This window comes from Ranitomeya variabilis, chromosome 2, assembly GCF_051348905.1.
Source record: "Ranitomeya variabilis isolate aRanVar5 chromosome 2, aRanVar5.hap1, whole genome shotgun sequence".
NCBI lineage: Eukaryota > Metazoa > Chordata > Amphibia > Anura > Dendrobatidae > Ranitomeya > Ranitomeya variabilis.
In genome coordinates, this window is record NC_135233.1 from 431,188,535 (window position 1) to 431,210,898 (window position 22,364).

At 46.8% G+C, this 22,364-nt stretch overlaps 1 protein-coding gene across 2 annotated transcripts; it reads right to left on the reverse strand.

The window, feature by feature from the left end:
• Nucleotides 1-6,681: 6,681 nt before the first annotated feature.
• On the reverse strand, nucleotides 6,682-18,934 carry LOC143806459 (CD59 glycoprotein-like). 2 transcript variants are annotated; one of them, XM_077287021.1, is made up of 4 exons: nucleotides 18,853-18,934; nucleotides 10,809-10,883; nucleotides 10,035-10,136; nucleotides 6,682-7,115 (listed from the first exon to the last, which is right to left on the reverse strand). In XM_077287021.1, the coding sequence occupies exons 2-4, from the start codon at nucleotides 10,876-10,878 to the stop codon at nucleotides 6,913-6,915; spliced, it is 375 nt and encodes a 124-aa protein (XP_077143136.1). In that variant the 5' UTR covers nucleotides 10,879-10,883; nucleotides 18,853-18,934; the 3' UTR covers nucleotides 6,682-6,912. The 2 variants fall into 2 exon arrangements, with proteins under 2 accessions (XP_077143136.1, XP_077143137.1); XM_077287022.1 differs by lacking the exon at nucleotides 18,853-18,934 and adding an exon at nucleotides 12,647-12,828.
• Between the last annotated feature and the right edge of the window lie 3,430 nt (nucleotides 18,935-22,364).

The window sequence follows — 22,364 nt, forward strand, 5'->3', positions numbered from 1 at the left end:
TTACTTTCTGATCAGAAAATGAAGCTCACGAGGAAATAGAGCAACAAAACTCAGACAATAAAGAAATGGGGGAAAAGAGAGAAGGTAAGTGTGAGAATCAGCTGTATGTTGTGTGATGTCAGTTAGTGAGAATAACTCATGTGGGGCAGATGACATCTGTCAGTGATGGGATATGTATGATGGCTGACAGTGACCCCTGACCTCTAAGATTTCTCTGCCGTTTGGCCAGTGACTGCACAATAGTGACATGTAATGAGTCGTCCCTTTACTTACGTTATAGATACAAAACAGATTCTTTAAGAATACATTGTTACTGATGGGTTTTTTTTTACATTCTGATCAGATATTTCAGTTCACGAGGACAGAAAATCTTCGATACCTTTGAGTGCAGAACAACAAAACTCAGAAAGTGGAGAAAAGAAGGAAAAGAGACAACGTAAGTTTGAGAATCAGCTCAATGTTGTGTGATGTCAATCAATGAGAAAAATTCATGTGGAGAAGACATTATCTGTCAGTGATGGGATTGTCCCATGTATGATGGCTGACAGTGACCCCTGACCTCAGTATAGTAAGGTTCCTCTGCCGTTCGGCGCAGTGACTGCACAGTAGCATCATGTAATATGGAGTCCCGTCACTTACATTATATTTACTTCTCTTCTCACAGGTTCCCGCCTCCGCCGGTTTTTATCATCCTGCCGGCGTAGATTATCCAGGGCTGCTCGCGCATTTACATGTTGTTGCAGTTGCCCCAGCACCATCTAAAAGACTGGAAACCTCCACATCTTGCGCCTTGAAGTCCAGCAGATCCACCATCACTGCTGGACCCGTATAGAAGGATCTTCACCATCTACCTGTGGCCTTCTAACGTTACATCTTTACCCGGACATGTTTTGCCTCTGTCACCAGGCACCGCTGTATTCATACTGCTCGCCAGACTTGGCTTTTACTGATCACCTGGTACCTGACCCCGGCTTTGTTCCTGACTATGATTTAGTCTATTGATACCCGGAGATATTTTGCCTTTGTCACCAGGCGCCGTAGTATTCATACTGCTCACCAGACTTGGCTTTTACTGATCACCTGGTACCTGACTATGATTTCGTCTATTGATACCCAGACATGTTGTGCCTCTGTCACCAGGCGCAGCGGTATTCATACTGCTTGCCAGACTTGGCTTTTACTGATCACCTGGTACCTGACCCCGGCTTTGTTCCTATGATTTCGTCTATTGATACCCGGACATGTTCTGCCTCTGTCACCAGGTGCCGCAGTATTCATACTGCTCGCCAGACTAGGCTTTTACTGATCACCTGGTACCTGACCCCGGCTTTGTTCCTGACTATGATTTAGTCTATTGATACCCGGACATGTTCTGCCTCTGTCACCAGGCGCCGCAGCGGTATTCATACCGCTCGCCAGACTTGGCTTTTACTGATCACCTGGTACCTGACCCCGGCTTTGTTCCTATGATTTCGTCTATTGATACCCGGACATATTCTGCCTCTGTCACCAGGCGCCACGGTATTCATACTGCTCGCCAGACTTGGCTTTTACTGATCACCTGGTACCTGACCCCAGCTTTGTTCCTGACTATGATTTCGCCTATTGATAATGTTCCTGGATTTGTTAATCCCTTAACCTTCTATCTTATTATTAATAATAATAAAAAAACAAAACTAAAAGCCGTTACTGTTGCTCTGATTCCTTTTCATCTTGAACACACAACTAATTGTAAGTCACTAATTGCTCTTCTTGTCACTAGACGCATTTGTCATTATCCTGAATGCAGCAGTCAGACTCATATTTCTGTCCAGCAGCTACACCGATGCCACCACCCAGTACCAGTCATTGCACTCTCCCACAAAGCTCTCCACAGTGCTGCACTGTCCTACAACTCCTCCCATTTGTTACTCTACTACCATATCTACACTCCAATGAGCTAAGACTAGCATCCTCAATAATCAGGTTCTCCCACGTCCAAGACTTTTTCTGTGCTGCATCAGCTCTCAGGAAGGCTCTACTTCAGACAATCAGGTTCATGCCCACTGTCCATGGATTTAAGTGTGCACTAAATACAGATAATTTTTGGCAGGACTATTAAGTAATCTCAGTAATCTAAGATTTGCCCACTGCACTCAGTAGCACTCAATATCTGCACATATACAGGGTGGGCAATTTATATGGATACACCTAACTAAAATGGGAATGGTTGGTGATAACTTCCTGTTTGTGGCACATTAGTATATGGAAAGGGGGAAACCTTTCACGATGGGTGGTGACCATGGCGACCATTTTGAAGTCGGCCATTTTGGATCCAACTTTATTTTTTCCAATGGGAAGAGGGTCATGTGACACATCAAACTAATTGAGAATTTCACAAGAAAAACAATGGTGTGCTAGGTTTTAACGTAACGTTATTCTTTCATGAGTTATTTACAAGTTTATGACCACTTATAAAATGTGTTCAAAGTGCTGCCCATTTTATTATTATTTTTATTATTTTTATTATTCATTTTTATAGCGCCATTTATTCCATGGCGCTTTACATGTGAAATACGGGGCAAATATAGACAAATACATTAAACATGAGCAAAAAACAAGGCACACGGGTACATAAGGAGGGAGGACCCTGCCCGCGAGGGCTCACAATCTGCAGGGGATGGGTGATGATACACTAGGAGAGGGCAGAGCTGGTTGTGCGGCGGTTCAGTAGGTTCAGGATCACTGCAGGCTGTAGGCTTGTCAGAAGAGGTGAGTCTTCAGGTTCTTTTTGAAAGTTTCTATGGTAGGCGAGAGTCTGATGTGCTGGGGTAGAGAGTTCCAGAGTATGGGTGAAGCACGGGAGAAGTCTTGGATGCGGTTGTGGGAAGAAGAGATAAGAGGGGAGTAGAGAAGGAGGTCTTGAGAGGATCGGAGGTTGCGTGTTGGTAGGTACCGGTTGATCATGTCACAGATGTATGGAGGAGATAGGTTGTGGATGGCTTTGTAGGTCATTGTGAGGGTTTTGAACTGGAGTCTCTGGGCAATAGGAAGCCAGTGAAGGGCTTGGCATAGGGGAGAGGCTGGGGAATAGCGGGGAGACAGGTAGATTAGTCGAGCAGCAGAGTGTAGGATGGATTGGAGTGGTGCCAGAGTGCTAGAGGGGAGTCCAGAGAGTAGGAGGTTGCAGTAGTCGAGGCGGGAGATGATAAGGGCATGCACTAGTGTTTTTGTGGTGTCACGGTCAAGGAATGCGCGGATCCGGGAAATGTTTTTGAGTTTGAGGCGGCAGGAGGAGGCAAGGGCTTGGATATGTGGCTTGAAAGAGAGGGCAGAGTTGAGGATCACCCCGAGGCACCGGGCGTGTGGGACTGGGGAAAGTGAGCAGCCGTTGACATTGATGGATAGGTCTGGTGGAGGGGTAGAGTGAGATGGGGGAAAGATGATGAATTCTGTTTTGTCCATGTTCAGTTGTAGAAAGCGAGCAGAAAAGAAGGCTGAGATAGCAGACAGACAGTGCGGGATTTTGGTAAGTAAGGAGGTGAGGTCAGGTCCGGATAGGTAGATCTGCGTGTCATCAGCATAGAGGTGGTACTGCATACCGTGGGATTCTATGAGCTGTCCCAGACCGAAGGTGTAGATGGAGAAGAGTAGGGGTCCTAGAACAGAGCCTTGAGGAACACCGACTGACAAGGGGCGAGGTGAGGAGGTGGTGTGGCGGAGGGAGACACTTAATGTCCGATCTGTCAGATATGATGAGATCCAGGAAAGGGCCAAGTCTGTGATGCCAAGAGATGAGAGGATTTGTAGCAGAAGGGAGTGGTCCACTGTGTCAAAGGCAGAAGACAGGTCCAGGAGAAGGAGGACAGAGTAGTGTCGCTTGTTCCTGGCAGTTAGTAGGTCATTGGTGACTTTAGTTAGGGCAGTTTCAGTTAAGTGATGGGAACGGAAGCCAGATTGTAATCGATCAAAGAGGGAGCAGGAGGAGAGGTGAGAGGACAGTTCAAGATGGATGTGTTGCTCCAGCAATTTGGAGGCATAAGGAAGAAGAGATATCGGGCGATAGCTAGACACAGAGGATGGGTCGAGGGAGGGCTTTTTGAGGATGGGTGTGATCTTGGCATGTTTGAAGGATGAGGGGAAGACACCTGTTGTGAGTGAGAGGTTGAAGAGGTGCGTTAGGGTTGGGATGAAGACCGTGGAAAGGTTAGGGATGAGGTGAGATGGGAGCGGGTCGAGCGTGCAGGTGGTGAGGTGTGATCTCGACAGGAGGGTGGAGAGCTGATCTTCTGTCATGGTGGAGAAGCTGGTTTTGGAGGAGCAGGGGTGAGCAGCTAAGAGGGGCAGTGGGCGCTGTGGGCCAAAGCTTTCTCTGATCGTATCGATCTTCTGTTTAAAGAAAGAGGCAAAGTCTTCAGCAGAAATGAGAGGGGAGGGAGGGGGTGCAGGGGGACGGAGTAGAGAATTGAAAGTGTTGAAAAGCTGTTTAGGGTTGTGAGACAGGGAGGATATGAGAGATGAGAAGTAAGTTTGTTTTGCGGCAGTGAGCGCGGACTTGAAGCTGGCGAGGGACTGCTTGTATGCGGTGAAGTGGTCAGCAGAACGGGATCGCTTCCATCTTCGCTCAGCGATCCTAGAAGCCCGTCTCAGTTCTTTAGTCAGGCTGGTCAGCCAGGGCTGCCTGTTGACTGTACGAGTTTTGCTATGCATGAGCGGGGCGGCCGAATTGAGTGTTGCTGTTATTGTGGCGTTATAGAAAGCAGCAGCAGCATTTGTGTCATGAAGGGAGGCTATGTCGGTAAGAGGGAGGAGGGACTCAGAGAGTGATTGTAAGTTGAGATGTTTGAGATTTCTGCGAGGGAGTTCGTGGAGTGGGGGTTGCACACTAGGAGAGGAGAGGGAAGAGAATGTCAGTAGGTTGTGGTCAGACAGGGGGAGGGGTGAGTTAGTGAGATTAGTAAGGGAGCAGAGGCGGGTGAAGACGAGGTCCAGCGTGTGGCCATCTTTGTGAGTGGCCTCAGAGGACCATTGAGTGAGGCCAAAGGAGGCAGTCAGTGATAAAAGTTTAGAGGCAGCTGAGGTGGAAGTGTCAATCGGGATGTTGAAATCACCCATGATGATAGTGGGGATGTCAACAGAGAGGAAATGAAGTAGCCATGTGGTGAAGTGGTCGAGAAACGTGGAGATGGCTAGTTCTGGGGGCCGGTAGATGACAGCCAGCTGGAGGTTGGAGGGGGAATAGATGCGGATGGAGTGCACCTCAAATGAGGGAAGAGTAGCGGAGGGTGGTAGCGGGATTGGAGTGAAGGAGCAGGTGTCGGACAGGAGCAAGCCAACTCCGCCACCACGTTTGTTGGTGGAGCGAGAGGTGTGAGAGAGGTGGAGACCGCCGTAGGAAAGCGCAGCTGGAGAGGCTGAGTCAGAGGGGGTGAGCCAGGTTTCCGTGATGCCAAGGAAGGAGAGTTTGTTGGTGATGAAGAGGTCATGGATAAATGGCAGTTTGTTGCAGACGGAGCGTGCGTTCCATAGTGCTCCAGGTAGGGGGACCGGGGGAGTGGGGGCTGGATGAATGGGTATGAGGTTATCATGGTTGGGAAAACGTGCGGAGGATCGAGGTAGGGGGTTAGAAATGAGCGTGGGGATGTGTTGAGGTGGGCCGGGATTTGGGGATACATCAACGGCAATGAGGAGTAGCAGACAGAGCGTTAGAAGGTGGGAGCTGGATAGGACATGATGTGGCCGTGTGTGTCTGGAGAAAAAGGATTGTATGTGGAGGAACAGTTCTGAGGAGAAGGTGAGATGGCTGGGGAGGATGGAGGAAGAAATGACTAGTTCCTTACAAGGTGGAGGGATTGCAAGAGATTGTAAGAAGGAAAGTAGTATGGGGGTGAATGAGAAAAGAAACCGAAACATTGTAGAGGTTGGTGTTCTGTTACCTTCCAGTCAATTCCAGTCCAATTCAGTCTAATTCAAATTCATAATTAAAAAGATGTAATTTAAAAGATGAAATGCAGCAGACTGCGTCTGTAGCAGACGCCTGCATGTGAATATATCCCCAGTTAAGGGCATTCAGGTGTGAATGAGGAGGTGGCTGGGTATGGGAGACCGGATGTAGCGAGTTATGCAGAGGTCATAAAGAGAGGGAGGGGTTGGAGTGACCACTCAGAGAGATGCCAGAATAACACAATGAGATATATGGAACAGGTCATGGAAACAGGCTGATAGGTAAGAAAGCATACTAAAAAGGATTATATGTGCTGCACCAAGACACTCAGATCCAGGGAAGGCATAGAAAATTCAATGCAGTATACAGAGACATTCAGGAGCCAGGGAGAGCTGGGGAAAGGTCAATGCATACCATGAAAATTCAATGCAATATACAGCCCATTGTGTTGGATTGTCAATGCAACCCTCTTCTCCCACTCTTGCCACACTGATAGCAACACCGCAGAAAAAAGCTAGTTTAAGGGGGTCAGATTCCTTGTAGGAATGCTCGGACACAGTGACTGCACCAGCAGAGTAGTGAGTGCAGCTCTGGAGTATAATACAGGAGGTAACTCAGGATCAGTAATGTAATGTATGTACACAGTGACTGCACCAGCAGAATAGTGAGTGCAGCTCTGGGGTAATTTTATGCATGTACCTTGTGTTATATATCCCATTTTCATCTCTCAGAAAAGAAGAAAAAAAAAAAAGTGTAAATAAAGTGAACTATAATAATGCCATTTATTAATAATAAATACTGGTGAACTAGCGCAAATAAAACAAACAATATGGCTGTAGTGCTCATCGCGACCAATCAGATGGCAATCTTCATATTTTAACCTGGAAATTAATAGCCAAAATCTAAGCAGAAAACGTAATAATTTATGAAGCGCTGACTTGATTAGCTGCGGACACATCTATAGAGACCTGAGCGCTGCGGAGCGGAGATCATGAGGACAGCAGCAGCGGCAGAGCCGCAGCCAGGCTCAGGAGCAGGACCGTGTTGGGGGAAGCCACCAGGCCGTCGTTACACAGGTCTTTCTGGCAGCATTTTATTTCAAAGTTTTTAATTCCTCCGTTTTCCTGGCTGACCAATTCAGACTTGCACTTGTCGTAAATTCTGCAGCTGTATTTGCTCTCGCCAGTTGATACTAAAAAGGGTGAAATGAATAGCGTTAATGTGAGAACTGCAGCGCGACCATTATGCATTCACTCTGGGAAAACAAGGATTTAAGATGTCCTAGATAACTTTTGAGGAGATTCTGAGAAAGCATGCATGAAAGTAGTTCACCCAAGATTGTAAGTTTTCGCCTGTCCATAGTGTAGAGGAAAAAGCTTACTGATCGCAGAGAGTCCGACTGCTGGGATCACCACCAAGCCCTAGATTTAATATGCGCCCCTCTGCTCCACTCATTGTCTATGGGACTGCTGCAGACAGAGTCCAGCGCTTCATTATCTCTGGCAGCCCCCCAGTGTGTCTGCTCCATGTGCTATGGATAGGACATAACTTACAATCAACAGATTTTTTTTTTTTCCCTTATTGATATATATATATATATATATATATATATATATATATATATATATATATATCTCATCGTGATTACTCGCTAATCCCACCCCCTGCACAGTAGCCCCGCCCCCACCCCATCACCACCCATAATCACGCCCCCCACCCCATCACCACCCATAATCACGCCCCCCACCCCATCACCACCCATAATCACGCTCCCCACCCCATCACCACCCATAATCACGCCCCCCACCCCATCACCACCCATAATCACGCCCCCCACCCCATCACCACCCATAATCACGCCCCCCACCCCATCACCACCCATAATCACGCCCCCCACCCCATCACCACCCATAATCACGCCCCCCACCCCATCACCACCCATAATCACGCCCCCCACCCCATCACCACCCATAATCACGCCCCCCACCCCATCACCACCCATAATCACGCCCCCCACCCCATCACCACCCATAATCACGCCCCCCACCCCATCACCACCCATAATCACGCCCCCCACCCCATCACCACCCATAATCACGCCCCCCACCCCATCACCACCCATAATCACGCCCCCCACCCCATCACCACCCATAATCACGCCCCCCACCCCATCACCACCCATAATCACGCCCCCCACCCCATCACCACCCATAATCACGCCCCCCACCCCATCACCACCCATAATCACGCCCCCCACCCCATCACCACCCATAATCACGCCCCCCACCCCATCACCACCCATAATCACGCCCCCCACCCCATCACCACCCATAATCACGCCCCCCACCCCATCACCACCCATAATCACGCCCCCCACCCCACTATTGTTATTAACTTCATTTTAAGTTAAATTACCGCCTGCGTAAGCGCTATTGAATGTTGTCATTATTTACTTTAGTTTAATCACCAGCAGCGTTAATTAGATAGCAATGAGCGTGCCGAGCGTTAGCTGGCTGGAAACATCTAGTAACACACATATACATTGCCAACTTTCATAGAACAAGCCACCAACTGGTGCCTTCAATCGACTTCATCACACCCCAAAATATAGATTTCTAATACTGACCCCCCTTAATACTCAACCAGAAGTCGGACCTCCATCGATCAATAAGTTATCATCTCTCCAAAGGATAACTTACAATATTAGTACAACTGATTGCTATATTATGATTAAATAGATCTCTAGGATCATTGAATCTCTAATAGATTGAATGATCCTATAGATACAGCTGGAAACAGAATTCACAGAAAACCAAGGTTATAGGAACACCGGTGACACTACCCAAACATAGCAGAAAGAGGATGTAGGTGGTCAAAATCCTACAAGTGACTGCAGTAAAATCTGGTGTCAGCAGGTGCTGAAGTTTCCGCTTGCATGGTAAAGCGCATACTAAACACTGAAGATCGCCAAGCCCGAACTCCAAGACGTCACCTCTACTGACCCAAAAGCACAAGAAGTGCCGTCTCAACAGAAGTGGAATTTTTCAGGACCTATGGATCAACGCCATGTCTGGAGAAAAAAAAAAATAAAATAATGAAGCATGTGCTGAAAAAAAAAAACACCCTGCCCACGGTGAGGCACAACGGAGGCTCCATGGGGCCTACAGTGAGATGCGGCAGGAGTGCTGTGGGCCCCACAGTTAAAAGAACAACCTGTGGGGTCCACAGTGAGGCCCACAGTGAAAAGAACATCTCTGAGTATAACACCTTGTCTACAGTGAGGAGTGGTGGGGGCTCCACGATGCTCTGGAACCGGAAACCTGTAGCATTTGTAGGGCAAGATGAATTCAATAGTCTATCAGGAAATCTTAAGAGAAAACATCATGCCTTTCATGAGGAAGGTGAAGCTAGGTGTCACTGGAGCCTCCAATAAGAGATGAATCCCAGCACCTCAAAGTCCACCAAGACTTGGTTTCAGAAAGACCCCTTGAGTGGCCATCACAGTGATCTCACTTGAATCCCATAAAAAAAACCAAAAAAAAAAAAAACACCACCTTTAGTGGAGTGTGAATAAGGCGGCTGCAGCAAACCCAAAAAATGTTAGTGACCTGGACGTTATTGCCCATGAGGACTGGGCTCAGATTCCTCAGGAGACAGTGTCAAGCAATGCATCATGTCTGCGGCGGGTCGTAACAGCCAGAGGGGCACTACCAAGTCATGACACAGAATAACAGACTGCAGAAGTCAACATGCTACTTTCTTGTGAATGGAGAGAAACCACTCATTATATTTCTTGTGTTGGGCCATTACATTGTTCTTGTTTCATTGCGGACAAGAGAAAAGTTTTTCAATATTGTTAATAAATACATTTTACATTTGGACGATGGAAAGGTGGAGGTAATTTTTATTGCATCCCTCTGCACCACCACCTTCTAATTATACAATATGGAGTCACCACTATTTGGCGACTTTCGAATTGCAGCCACCTTATTGTGGCGTGTCCATACTGCCTGGCGGGTGGAGGGCACTGCAAGAACCGCACAGCTTGCTGCAAAGTATCCCAGATAATAAACATTTACGGCACATGTATACATCACTCAGATATACATACGTGTGATCCTCATGCAGGCGTTTTCTGAATCTGCACAGGTGGCATTGGTGTCACATTTTAAATAACTCCAATTGCTGCAAGTAAAGCATTTAATAGCCTGGCCTGAAAGAGAAAGAACAGCAAAACGGATCAGAACTTATTGGAAAGTAGAAACCCCTTCTGGTTACCCTTTACTTCCCCCACATAATGTACAATCTTTTATTCTCCTGCACTTTTTTCTCCACCCTGCCTATATGTGACATATTTCCCGGTGACCACTTTGGTGGTTTGCGAACTCTGCTTCAGAAAAATGGCCGCCGCGATCTCCATCTGCGCACGCGCGGCATCCCGCGGCCATTTTCCTGAAGCCCCGGGCAGCAGAGCGCTCCATCTGCGCACGCGCGGCCTCAGGAAGATGGCCGCCCCCACCGATAACCAGGGGAATAGCACAGATCGCGCTCTTTTTCTTCACCTGCGCAGTGGATTCGGCAGTTGGGCATGCGCAAACCACTACGCCACCCTCGGAAAGATAAGCAAGATCTGGGGGAAGAAACAGCGATGTCACCACGCCCATTTGACCAGACCACCTTGATTGACAGGTGAAAACGGCGACTTTGGTAAGGTATTTCGGCAGCATAGGTGGGGAATCAGGGTACACAAACTACACTATTGTAATGCACAGCTCAGGCCCTATTTAACGGTATTTTTCATCTCACACTGAAAAAAACGGGGTGACAGGTTCCCTTTAAAAATTTCCATAATTTATGTGCCTTTTCTCCATGGAGCAAGGCTTACCTGTAGAGCATAGTGAAAGGAAGACCAGTCCTAAAGCAAGGAGAACACAGCCGATCCCAGGAGTCCTCATGATTCCTGTATGTGGGGGGAAAAAAAAAAAAAATGTCAGTGACAAGGTCCTTTTTTGCTTAAACATGTATTTTGGAGCTACAAAAATGTTTACAATTGGGTTTTATTAAAGAATTGCACCATTTGCCTTCTATAGCCTGTGTTTTACACTGTTTATTGATGACTGCAGAATGAGTGAACTGAGGTGCCCATCAGTGAGCTTGTTCTAATTGTCTGACAGTAGAGCTTGTAACTTTTCTTTCTATCAGGTCAGGACAGCAGACTGTCAGTCATTACATCTCTCACACTGGTCACGCCCCCTTTGATTTACATAACATCTTTAGGTGGATTCTCAGGAAGATCTATGTCCGGCCCATAGATCTTAACAACTCAATAACACACTAAGAAAAACATGGATTTATCAGGAACCATTCGAAGGGCAGGGAGAGTCACAGACCCCCTCATTACACATGGAGGGCAGGGAGAGGGTGACAGACCCCTCATTACACATGGAGGGCAGGGAGAGAGTCACAGACCCCCTCATTACACATGGAGGGCAGGGAGAGAGTCACACACCCCCTCGTTACACATGGAGGGCAGGGAGAGAGTCACACACCCCCTCGTTACACATGGAGGGCAGGGAGAGAGTCACACACCCCCTCGTTACACATGGAGGGCAGGGAGAGAGTCACAGACCCCTCGTTACACATGGAGGGCAGGGAGGGAGTCACAGACCCCTCATTACACATGGTGGGCAGGGAGAGAGCCACAGACCCCCTCATTACACATGGGGGGCAGGGAGAGAGTCACAGACCCCCTCATTACACATGGAGGGCAGGGAGAGAGCCACAGACCCCCTCATTACACATGGAGGGCAGGGGGAGAGTCACAGACCCCCTCATTACACATGGAGGGCAGGGAGAGAGTCACAGACCCCTCATTACACATGGAGGGCAGGGAGAGAGTCACAGACCCCCTCATTACACATGGAGGGCAGGGAGAGAGTCACAGACCCCTCATTACACATGGAAGGCAGGGAAAGAGTCACAGACCCCCTTATTCCACATGGAGGGCAGGGAGAGAGTCACAGACCCCTCATTACACATGGAGGGCAGGGAGAGAGTCACAGACCCCTCATTACACATGGAGGGCAGGGAGAGAGTCACAGACCCTGGTGTACAGGAATGTTTTCTGGATGTCATTATCCTCTAAACACGAGAATGGTGACACTACAGAAACCATTGTTCCCCGGCGCCTCCCGAATATGCCAGAACGTTCCCGGACCCTGTGGGCACAATGGCACAAACACAGTACAGGAATATCAGGCGTCATACGGTTTGGGGGCAAATTCTGGTATTCTTCTTTACATATATAGACGTGTAACTAAAAACACAGAAAAGGCCCAAAGTTTAGAGCTACATGAACACGGGCGAGTGACAGTCACAGCTAATAAATGAGGTGCTCGGTTTTTGTTTTGTATTAAATACAAACAATAATAAGCCTTTTCTTAACTTCTAACACTGCTGGGATTGAAGCAAAGTGAACGCCTGAGAAGTGAAGATTTCACAGCCCAAAACATGTTGCCCCACAGGAGACAATAACACTCCCTACTAGGGGTGCAGTATCTGCATGAGATGGTGCCAGAGCCAGGCAGCAGCTCAGGCTGAGGACACCCACCCTCCTTCCAGCAATTACAGGCAGAAATACAACCCTCCCCTCCCCAACAGTGTCCAGGCATGCCCTGCAGGTAATGCCCAGGCTGCAGGAGCGGTATATAGGGGACACCTTACCTGAGTCCAGTGCCAGTCTATGTCCTGGAAGCCAGGGCTGCAATCATCTGCTCCAGACGCCCCCTATCCTCCTCCATTCTGTAGGCGGGACTCCATGTTAACCCCATGACTGACAGACAGATCTACATGAGCTGATCCTATCATTCCAGCACTTCCTCCAGAGAGAGCTAAAGCCTCAGCATAAAGTCAAAGCATGTTGCCCAAATATATGCAGACATATTCCCTATAAAGCCTGTTCTTTCTTTTGAAGGTCAACTTAAAATAAATGGGAAAAATCTTCCCCAAAAAGATGCATTTTTGCAACAAAATTGACATGCTGCAGATTAAGAAAAAAAAAGTCAATTTCTTCTTTTTTTTTTTTTTGAGGTAACAAATCATTTTTGCATTTGGTTTTCTAATTTTGCACCATTCGCCGTCTACTGCTTTTGTTGCTCCGTATAATTGGTTGCAGGTTGGAACCTGTCAGATGATTATTGCAACATGCAGCATGAATCAGATTGGTAGATCTGGGAAATACTCTGGTGTGTTGGAGAAATTATAATTTAAGGCTATGTGCACACATCCGGAATTGCCGCGCAACTCCTGCCGCGGATATATCGCATGCGGAATTGGCATGCATATTCCCGCTAACCACTAGCGTTTTACAACGTAATTAGCTTGCAGAATGCTAGCGTTTTCCAGGCGATCTGTAGGATCGCTTGGAAAAATGATTGACAGGTTGGTCACACTTGTCAAACACAGTGTTTGACAAGTGTGACCAACTTTTTACTATTGATGCTGCCTATGCCTATGTAAAAATATAAAATGTTAAAAATAAAAATCGTGATATTCTCACCTTCCGGCGTCCCTCGCAGCATTCCCGCTCCTCGCGATGCTCCAGTCCCAGTGATGCCTCACGGCAATAATGATGACGGAGCATCTCGCAAGACCGCTACATCATCACAGGTCATTCTCGCAATGCATCACTGCGAACAGGAGCATCGCGAGGAGCGGGAAGTCTGCGAGGGATGCCGGAAGGTGAGAATATCAAGATTTATTATTTTAATTCTTTTTTTTAACAATTATATGGTTCCCAGGGCCTGGAGACGAGTCTCCTCTCCTCCACCCTGGGTACCAACCGCACATGATCCGCTTACTTCCCGCATGGTGGGCATAGCCACATGCAGAAAGTAGGCGGATCAATGCATTCCTATGTGTGCGGAATCTCGGCGGTTCCGCACAAAGAATGAACATGCTGCGTTTTTTTCCGGAATGCGATTCTGCCGCTGAAAAAAACGCAACATGTGCACAAAAAATGCGGAATGCATTCTAATAAATAGGATGCTTAATGTATGCGTTTTTATAGCGAAAAAAACGCCAAAAAAAACACGAAAAATCCTGAACGTGTGCACATAGCATAAAGATGGGCCCAGGGACCAAAGGAATAGATGAGACTTGCCCGGCGCTGCTAAAGGTGATCGACAGGTATGGGAGAGACCTGTCAATCACATGCAACAGCCCTGGGAGAGGCCGGGGACCCAATTTAAAAAATTAATTTTTACCCTTAAATACATGCATTTAAATATTACAAAAATTCTGCAAAAGGGGACAACACATGGGGTCAACAGAAAGCCTGCCTTCAATTTTGGAGGAATTCAGCGCTCAGCAGAATGCGCCTGCTCATGTCTAAATGATCAGTGGGCGTCTTGGCACGCAGTCTCCCACCCAACAAACCTTCTGGCACCTCTCTGACTTGTTAAAAGATTTTTTTTTCTTTTAAAGTGCAGTTACTTTTTAAAGGGAAGAGTCAATTTGTAGGGCCTCCGTCCAACAGCCATGTAATACTGACCGGGCTGCTGGACTGGGATCCTGCTGATTCTCTCCTCACTACTGACCGATCCGGCTTCTTCCAAAGGCATTGACACGCCCCCATGCACTTCCCATCTGATTTGCATATGACTTCTGTGCTGGATTTCTCATAACTGGCACATCCGATCGCTACATAAAAGGTCTCGTTTTCATTGGGGGACAGGCACCTAAACAGCATCACCACTAAAAATATTCTGAGAGGTTCCATTTAAGACATCAAAACGTGAGCGATCAAGTGATCCCCTAGTTGGACTGTAAGGGCTCATCTTGACATCCGTGCAAATAGGTCCAAATATGAACCGCTAATGCACCGACTGGCAGCGGCTCTCCCAACCCAAGCGGGACAGTCTCATAGAAATATATGAAGCTGTCACGCCTGGGTCCGGCCGTGTCCAGTCCATGCTTTGCGGGATCGGACCGAGATCCACAGACGTCTGTATGAGCCTTTTATGCCGCAGATTCAGATCACAATAACTAAGTGAGCAGATATAGTTTACTTAAACTTTATCTAACTTTTAATCTACCGCCTGACTTGATGTTGGGTGTGACTCTGCGTGCTGGGGCGGTACAGATACAATTGGGTACGTTCAAGGTGTGGTATGATTGCAACAACAACTGTGCCGCCAAACATTCAGGAGCTTCAGATGCGTGGATACAGCGGTGCGGGGAGATCTGCATCGCCAGTAAATGAGTAGGCTTTAAAGATATGTAACCCACAGATCCGACCAAATATACTCCGTACTCAGCATTACCCACTGAGCCTCATGTGTGCTAGAAATTGGGGAAAAAAAGTTTATTTAGCAAAAAAAAACAAAAACTTTTTTTTATATTATCCATTATTTCTATATTGTGCAGTGCTGTCCACAGATTGGAGACCCCGACATCAGAGCAGGCAACTAGCTTTATTTCATGTATTTTGTCTAGTTTCTTATGGCATCTGTCTGTACAAGCAGACCCCCTGTGACGGTCATCCACATTCATCCCTATGAGTGTGTAAGGGGGTCTAATTCTTATCTCACGCAGAGGCAGAGCACGCTTTGTGATAATTGTCACTGGAAGGTACCGTCACACTCAGCAACTTTGCAAAGAGAACGACAACAATCCGTGACGTTGCAGCGTCCTGGATAGCGATCTCGTTGTGTTTGACACGCAGCAGCGATCTGGATCCCGCTGTGCCATCGCTGGTCGGAGCTAGAAGTCCAGAACTTTATTTTGTCGCCAGGTCGGCGTGTATCGTCATGTTTGACATCAAAAGCAACGACGCCAGCAACGAGCATAGGAGGCGTCGCAGCGTCTCCTTCTAGCCAGTCGGTACACTCCGGCTGTTTGACGTGGAGCTAACAACCAGCGAGAACAAGAAGTGAGTCGCCGTTACGTCACTGGATCGCTCCTGCATCGTTCTGGAGTTGCTGTGTTTGACGTCTCTCCAGCGACCTAAACAGCGACGCTCCAGCGATCTAGTTTAGGTCGGCTCGTTGTCTATATTGCCGCAGCGTCGCTGAGTATGACGGTACATTAGCCTAAAGGTACCGTCACACTAAACGATATCGCTATCGCGCAGGGCCGCGCTTAGTAACCCGATGTTTACCCTGGTTACCAAAAAAACCAAACAGTACATACTCGCCTTTCGGTGTCCAGGTCCCTCGCCGTCTGCTTCCTGCTCTGACTGAGTGCCGCCGTACACTGAGAGCAGAGCGCAGCGGTGACGTCAGCGGTGCTGCGCTCTGCTCTCACTGTACGGCTGGCAGTCAGTCAGAGCAGGAAGCAGACGGCGAGGGACCTGGACACCGAAAGGCGAGTATGTACTGTTTGTTTTTTTTGGTAACCAGGGTAAACATCGGGTTACTAAGCGCGGCACCGCTCTTAGTAACCCGATGTTTACCCTGGTTACCAGTGAAGACATCGCTGGATCGGTGTCACACACACCGATTCAGCGATGTCAGCGGGACCTCAACGACCGAAAAAAGGTCCAGGCCATTCCGACACGACCAGCGATCTCGCAGCAGGGGCCTGATCGCTGGTAGGTGTCACACATAGCGAGATCGCTACTGAGGTCGCTGTTGCGTCACAAAACTTGTGACTCAGCAGCGATCTCGCTAGCGATCTCGCTATGTGAGACGGGGCCTTTAGATTGTTTCTTTACCGGGGTGCAGAGGACGATGACCCCACTACTAATCCCCCAAGAGGTCAAGTAGCACTAAAGATTGCTGGTGGCTCTTTACCCAAACTCACGGTGCCACTGTGTGACTCCCTCATTAGGACAGCGTCCTCTGCCGCAGATTATATCACAAGGTTGCACCAGCCTCTTGCATAGATACAAGTACAATATTTGCTATATTTCTCAAGAAAATTCTCCTGACCACCAAAATTAAGTGAAGTTTCCAAAAACTACGTGATCAACACAGTGCACAAACTTTTGCAAGGGGCACCACCTCTTGCTTCTGCAAGACATTGTGAAACAGGAACACAATGTACACGCTCGTTCTACAAGGAGCAATCAGACTCTTCTCGATAAAGGTGTAATTCTCAAACACATATTGTGACCAGGTTACTTGGATGCAACAATGCAGACAATGAGATGGCAGTGATAGTCAACCGATACTATGCCTAACACTGGCATAGGCGCCTCTGGTTGTTACACTGGCCCAAACGGGTCACTGGTACTTTCCGCTAAGTCCCCAATATGTGAGTCACTTGGTACCCAGTGTGTTCATCACACTGGTCACCTGGGTCCCCTGAAGCACGGCCCCGGCCCACACCCTGTACCGTATGTCTGCGCTGGAAGTAACAGCTCCTCGATTCACCCAGGACTTCTCCTTGTAACGCTAATGCCAACGTCCCTGCATGCTCCCTCCTCTCAGCAGGGAGGCCGGCATACTCACCACTCCAGCAGCTCAGCAGTATCTCCATTCCCTTCACGGCTTCCTGGTTCCCCCAGACCTGCGCTGGTCTCCCGGTGGCACACTTAGTGCACCCACTTCCCGATTCTTAAAGTCGCACTTTGGAAATGCCCCCAGCCAATAGCTGGAAGGCAACTAGTATTAAAGGCACACCCCTCTGTAGGTAGGTGCCTGTACAACATCTTTTAGGGCTAGTTTGTGTTTGCCCCTGATAGTTGTCAGGTCCCTGAACCTATTCCTGAGCCTGTTGTAGATCCCGCTTATTCTGAAGCTGAACCTGTGCCACGTATTGTCTAACCCAGAACTGTTCCCGTTGCCTGTGTTCACTGAACCTGAAACCACTATTAGATTAGGCGGGCTACCCAGCACTAAATAAGTGCACCCCATGAGGACAGACACACCAGTCTACAAGGCCAAAATTAATGAGCCTGGCTGCACCCTGAATATAAATAATGTGCAAAAAATATATATAATAAATATGAGGTATTGGTCTATATCTGGGCCATGATATGGTAGCTCGTTACCCGCTTCAAGGGTCCTCACACTTGTGAGTACCTACACTAAAATAAAAGCAAAGCCACAATAAGAGGAATTAGAATCCCCAAAAAAATTCACAGAGCAAAAAAAGGGCAGCAGTATTTGCCTGTTATTTCCCTAGTTAGTTCCTGCTTTGCCATCCCGGCCTTTTATATTTAGCAACTGTGCCACAGCTGCCACCTGACCTGGCGTCTCCTTCAAGCTCTTCCCTCTGGGAATACTCTCCCCATCTTTCAGTTCCTGCCAGTTCGATTCAACCAGCAGATGCGTTTTTTCTACAAAACGACGCATAGCGACGTGCAGTGCACAACGCTAGTGTGAAAGTAGCCTTAGGTTCAAAAGCTTTCTGGCTTCTTCAGTGATATCTCCGAGGATCATCACAATCCCGCTGAATACTTCCATACTTGATAACTGTCCTAAAATTGATGGAACTGTCCCAAATTTTCAGATAGAGTTCCGACAATTTACAGTCCAAAGATTGTGTTCCCGGGAGGGTTGGGGGTGTTTCATAGTGGGACTGGGGAGAGGTTTAAAGGGTTTTTCCCAGAATACGATTTTACAATCTATTGGCCAGTGCTACGTTAAAATAATAACGAGAGGTGTTACAAATCCTCCCAGGGTCCAGTGCTGCTTGTGCCCTGCTGCTCTTGTCTTTTTTTTTTTATTTTCAGGCTTCAGGAGTGGTCATGAATATTGCACACGTCACCGCTGCTAATTGTTTGAACCCAAACATACCTATATATTGTAGATGTCCTTCCCATATTACAGCCACCATAAACCAGCCGCTTGGACATAGCATATGAGAATTTACAGAACCGTAAAGCTACAAATGTCCTATTTCATGTGACTGTCACCATATTAGGGTTCAAGACTGGGATCGATCTATATTACATATGATCCAGAAATAATATCTGTACTTACAGAGTTTGCAGTTCACAGGCTTCCTCTCCTGAAGTGTGCCAGAGAATATGAAGGAAGTTTTATGAGCTCAGGCACTCCTTATTCTTGTGGACAGACGTCGTTTAGGAGGAAGTTTGAGAACACAGCCCAACCTACTAAATATGTGTAATCGCAGTGATAATAAAGAGGAAGGAAAAATTATTCCCCCCCCCCTCAATGACAACCATGATAATAAGAAAATATCTGGAGCTGGCATGAATGCCAATGTCAGTCTATCGGAGGTAAAGCTCCCCTCCTTCAGCGTTACGAAATGTGTAATTTTGCATTTTCTTTTTAAAGGGTTCATTTTATTTATTTTGTTAATTTAAAAAAATATATGGAAAAGATGGGATTCATACGTACAACCCATTTACGTCTTGAATTTGCTGGGACGTTCTGGAAAATGTGCATTGTCCCGGAGCAAAAAAAAATCAAGATTTGTACAAATGTTGGCTAGCGTCCCCGGGCACTGTGCTTTGGATGCTCACACTTCCCCTGTCTTAAAGGGGCTGCGCACATCCTTCTATAGTGTCCCCAGCCAATTGCTGGAGGACACTTACCATTTAAGGCACCTCCTCCACCATAAGAAGAGACTGGGTAAAAATGGCCTGCATGGACGAGTTCCAAGACAAAAACCACTGCTGAGCAGTAAGACTCGTCTCAGTTTTGCCAGAAAGCATCTGGATGATCCCCAAGACTTTTAGGAGAATACTCTGTGGACTGACGAGACAAAACTTGAACTTTTTGGAAGGTGTATGTCCCATTACATCTGGCGTAGAAGTAACACAGCATTTTAGAAAAGGAACATCATACCACCAGTAAAGTATGGTGGTGTTTGTCTGATGGTCTGGGGCTGTTTTGCTGCTTCAGGATCTGGAAGACTTGCTGTGGTAAATGGAACCATGAATTTTGCTGTGTATCAAAAAATCCTGAAGGAGAATGTTCGGTCATCTGTTCGTTACCTCAACTGAAGTGCACTTGGGTTATGCAGCAGGACAATGATACAATGAAATAAATAAAACCTGGCACTCAACTTAAGGTGAATCTCCTTTTATTGTGGCAAAGGAGAAATTTAAACGTTTTGGCCTTTTTGGCCTTCCTCAGTAACTAAATATAGAATAAAAAACAAAATGAGTTGTCATCACTCCGAAAATAAATAAATAGTAACAGTGGTAAAAGAACATGTCAAATAGATACATCCACGGAGAAAGTAAACACCAACATATTGTACATCCACATAATCCCATAGTAAGGCTATTTGCTTTCAAAGTATAAAATGGCAGGAGATATTCAGATATAATTGCATAGAGATAAAGAGATGTAATATGACATACCCTATTTGTCAAGAAGAAGCAGGAATTATTTTTTTTTATGAACCGTGCTGTGGAGCTTTGGTACGCCTATGATCTATAGGTAAAGCGTGGATATAGGAATAATATATAAGTGACGTGCCGCACTGTTAGATAAAAGTGAGCTGGCGGAGTGCCTACCAGGTTTGTATAGGAATAGGCTCCTGTGGATCCGGCTATATTTTTGTCCGGTATACAGACTGCAGCCTGAAATAATGCAGGATATTGAGTTCCATATAATTGGTGATTCAGCGGTGATATAGCGGTGTGTAAATAAAGTGACTAACCGACCTGTATTCCTTAAAGTGTCTGGCGTGTAGCTCAGCGACGCGGTGTCCACCGCTTGTCTGTAGTGGGAGTGTTGAGCGCCGTAACTTAAGGGGAAGTGGGCATGGCTAAAGTCCGGCCAGCATGTGAGTGCAGGAGTGTCATTGAACGTGCTGGGCCTGCACATAGCGTGCGTTCCAGCAGACATATTTGTGTTCCACCAAAGTACGGTGGCTGATGAGGAAAAGTGCCTTATGCTATGTTGTCCCTCAAGATGGTAGGGGGACAGCCAGCGAAATGTGACTCCAGGTGGTGAAAGGAGGTGGGAGCAGTCAATAGAGGCGACTCTGTAGAGGGAGAGACATAGTTAGTATATATAGAGAATGATACACAATACACATGATCAAATAAAAACAGGTATAACTTATTACATAGTGATTAATCCACTCTGGTACATGATAGAATAACGTCTAGCAAGTATTCTAGGGATATAGCCTTAGATAAATGATAGCAGATCATAATCCCTATTGAGACCTCTGGGATATAGGGTCCCTAAAGTGTGGCTCCAATATGATTCACGTTGTTTTAATCTCTGAACTCAATCACCTCCCCGCCTTGGTTGTGGTACATGTTCTATCATTTTAAATTTCAATTGAGAGACATTGTGTTTATGACAGGCGAAATGTTGAGGTATCAGAAGAAGAAGGTTATTGCATCGGATGGTAGATTTGTGTTTCGATATCCGATCCCTCACTGGCTGGGTAGTTTCCCCTATATACACTAGACCGCAGAGACATTTAATAAGATAGACCACGAAAGATGTATCACATGTAAAGTAATCACGTATTTTGAATTGTTTGCCTGAGTGTGGATGGGAAAAATGATCACCTTTGATGACGTTACCACATTGATTGCAGTGAAGGCACGGAAAGGTTCCGTATTTGGGATTTTGTAAAAACCGTTGGCGAGATGTAGTTTGGGGTTGATGACGTGATTCGTTTAGAACGGATGTGGGATATCCCCGTTGGCGGAATTTATTATGAAGTTCGTTGACCCTTTCAGAGCGCATAGTGTCGTTAGACACTTTGCGGTTAATCCTCTGAACCTGAGATCTAGGTATGGAGGTCTTCATGGACTTGGGGTGAAAGCTATCAAAATGAAGGAGGCTGTTTCTGTCAGTCTCCTTAGTGTATAGGTCAGTGGAAAGTTGTCCGTGTTCATCCTTAATGACCTGTGTGTCTAGAAAACTAATTTTTTTGGGGTCATATGCCATAGTAAATGATAGGCCTGGCCATGAGGAGTTTAAAAATTGGTGGAAAGTCTGAAGGGTCTCGACCGGGCCTTCCCAAACGCAAAAGATGTCGTCTATATAGCGTTTCCACAGGCGTATGTGATTCAGATACAGAGGGTGAGTATAGATTAGGGTAGCCTCGTAGTCCGCCATGCAACAGTTGGCATAAGGAGGCGCTACGTTTGACTCCATCGCGGTCCCACGGATTTGAAGGAAGTATTTATTTTGAAACATAAAGAAATTCCGTGTAAGGACCAATCTAAGGAGGTCAATGCAGAGGCTCACCTGTTCTTGGATCATATTGGTGGAAGTGAGGAGTCGGTGTACTGCATCAATTCCCTAGTTATGTGGTATTGATTTATACAAGTCTTTTACATCAAATACACTAGAAGGGATTGGACCGGTATGGTGCCTATTCGTCTAATGTGGGTTAGAAAGTCGCTTGTATCCAAGAGAAAGGAAGGTGTTTTTTTGATGAGAGGTGTTAAAATTTTCTCAAGGAAAACTGAGAGGGGGGAGAGAATGGATTCTGTAGAAACCACTATGGGTCTACCTGGGGGGCTCTGTAGGTTTTTGTGAATTTTGCG

Excerpts from the sequence above, each read along its gene's own strand:
- LOC143806459 (XM_077287021.1), bottom strand. The coding sequence starts at position 10,878 with ATGAGGACTCCTGGGATCGGCTGTGTTCTCCTTGCTTTAGGACTGGTC. Across the intron at positions 10,137-10,808 it reads CCTTTCACTATGCTCTACAG|GCCAGGCTATTAAATGCTTT; the intron begins GTAAGCCTTGCT and ends TTTCTCTTTCAG. Across the intron at positions 7,116-10,034 it reads CGCCTGCATGAGGATCACAC|TATCAACTGGCGAGAGCAAA; the intron begins GTATGTATATCT and ends CACCCTTTTTAG.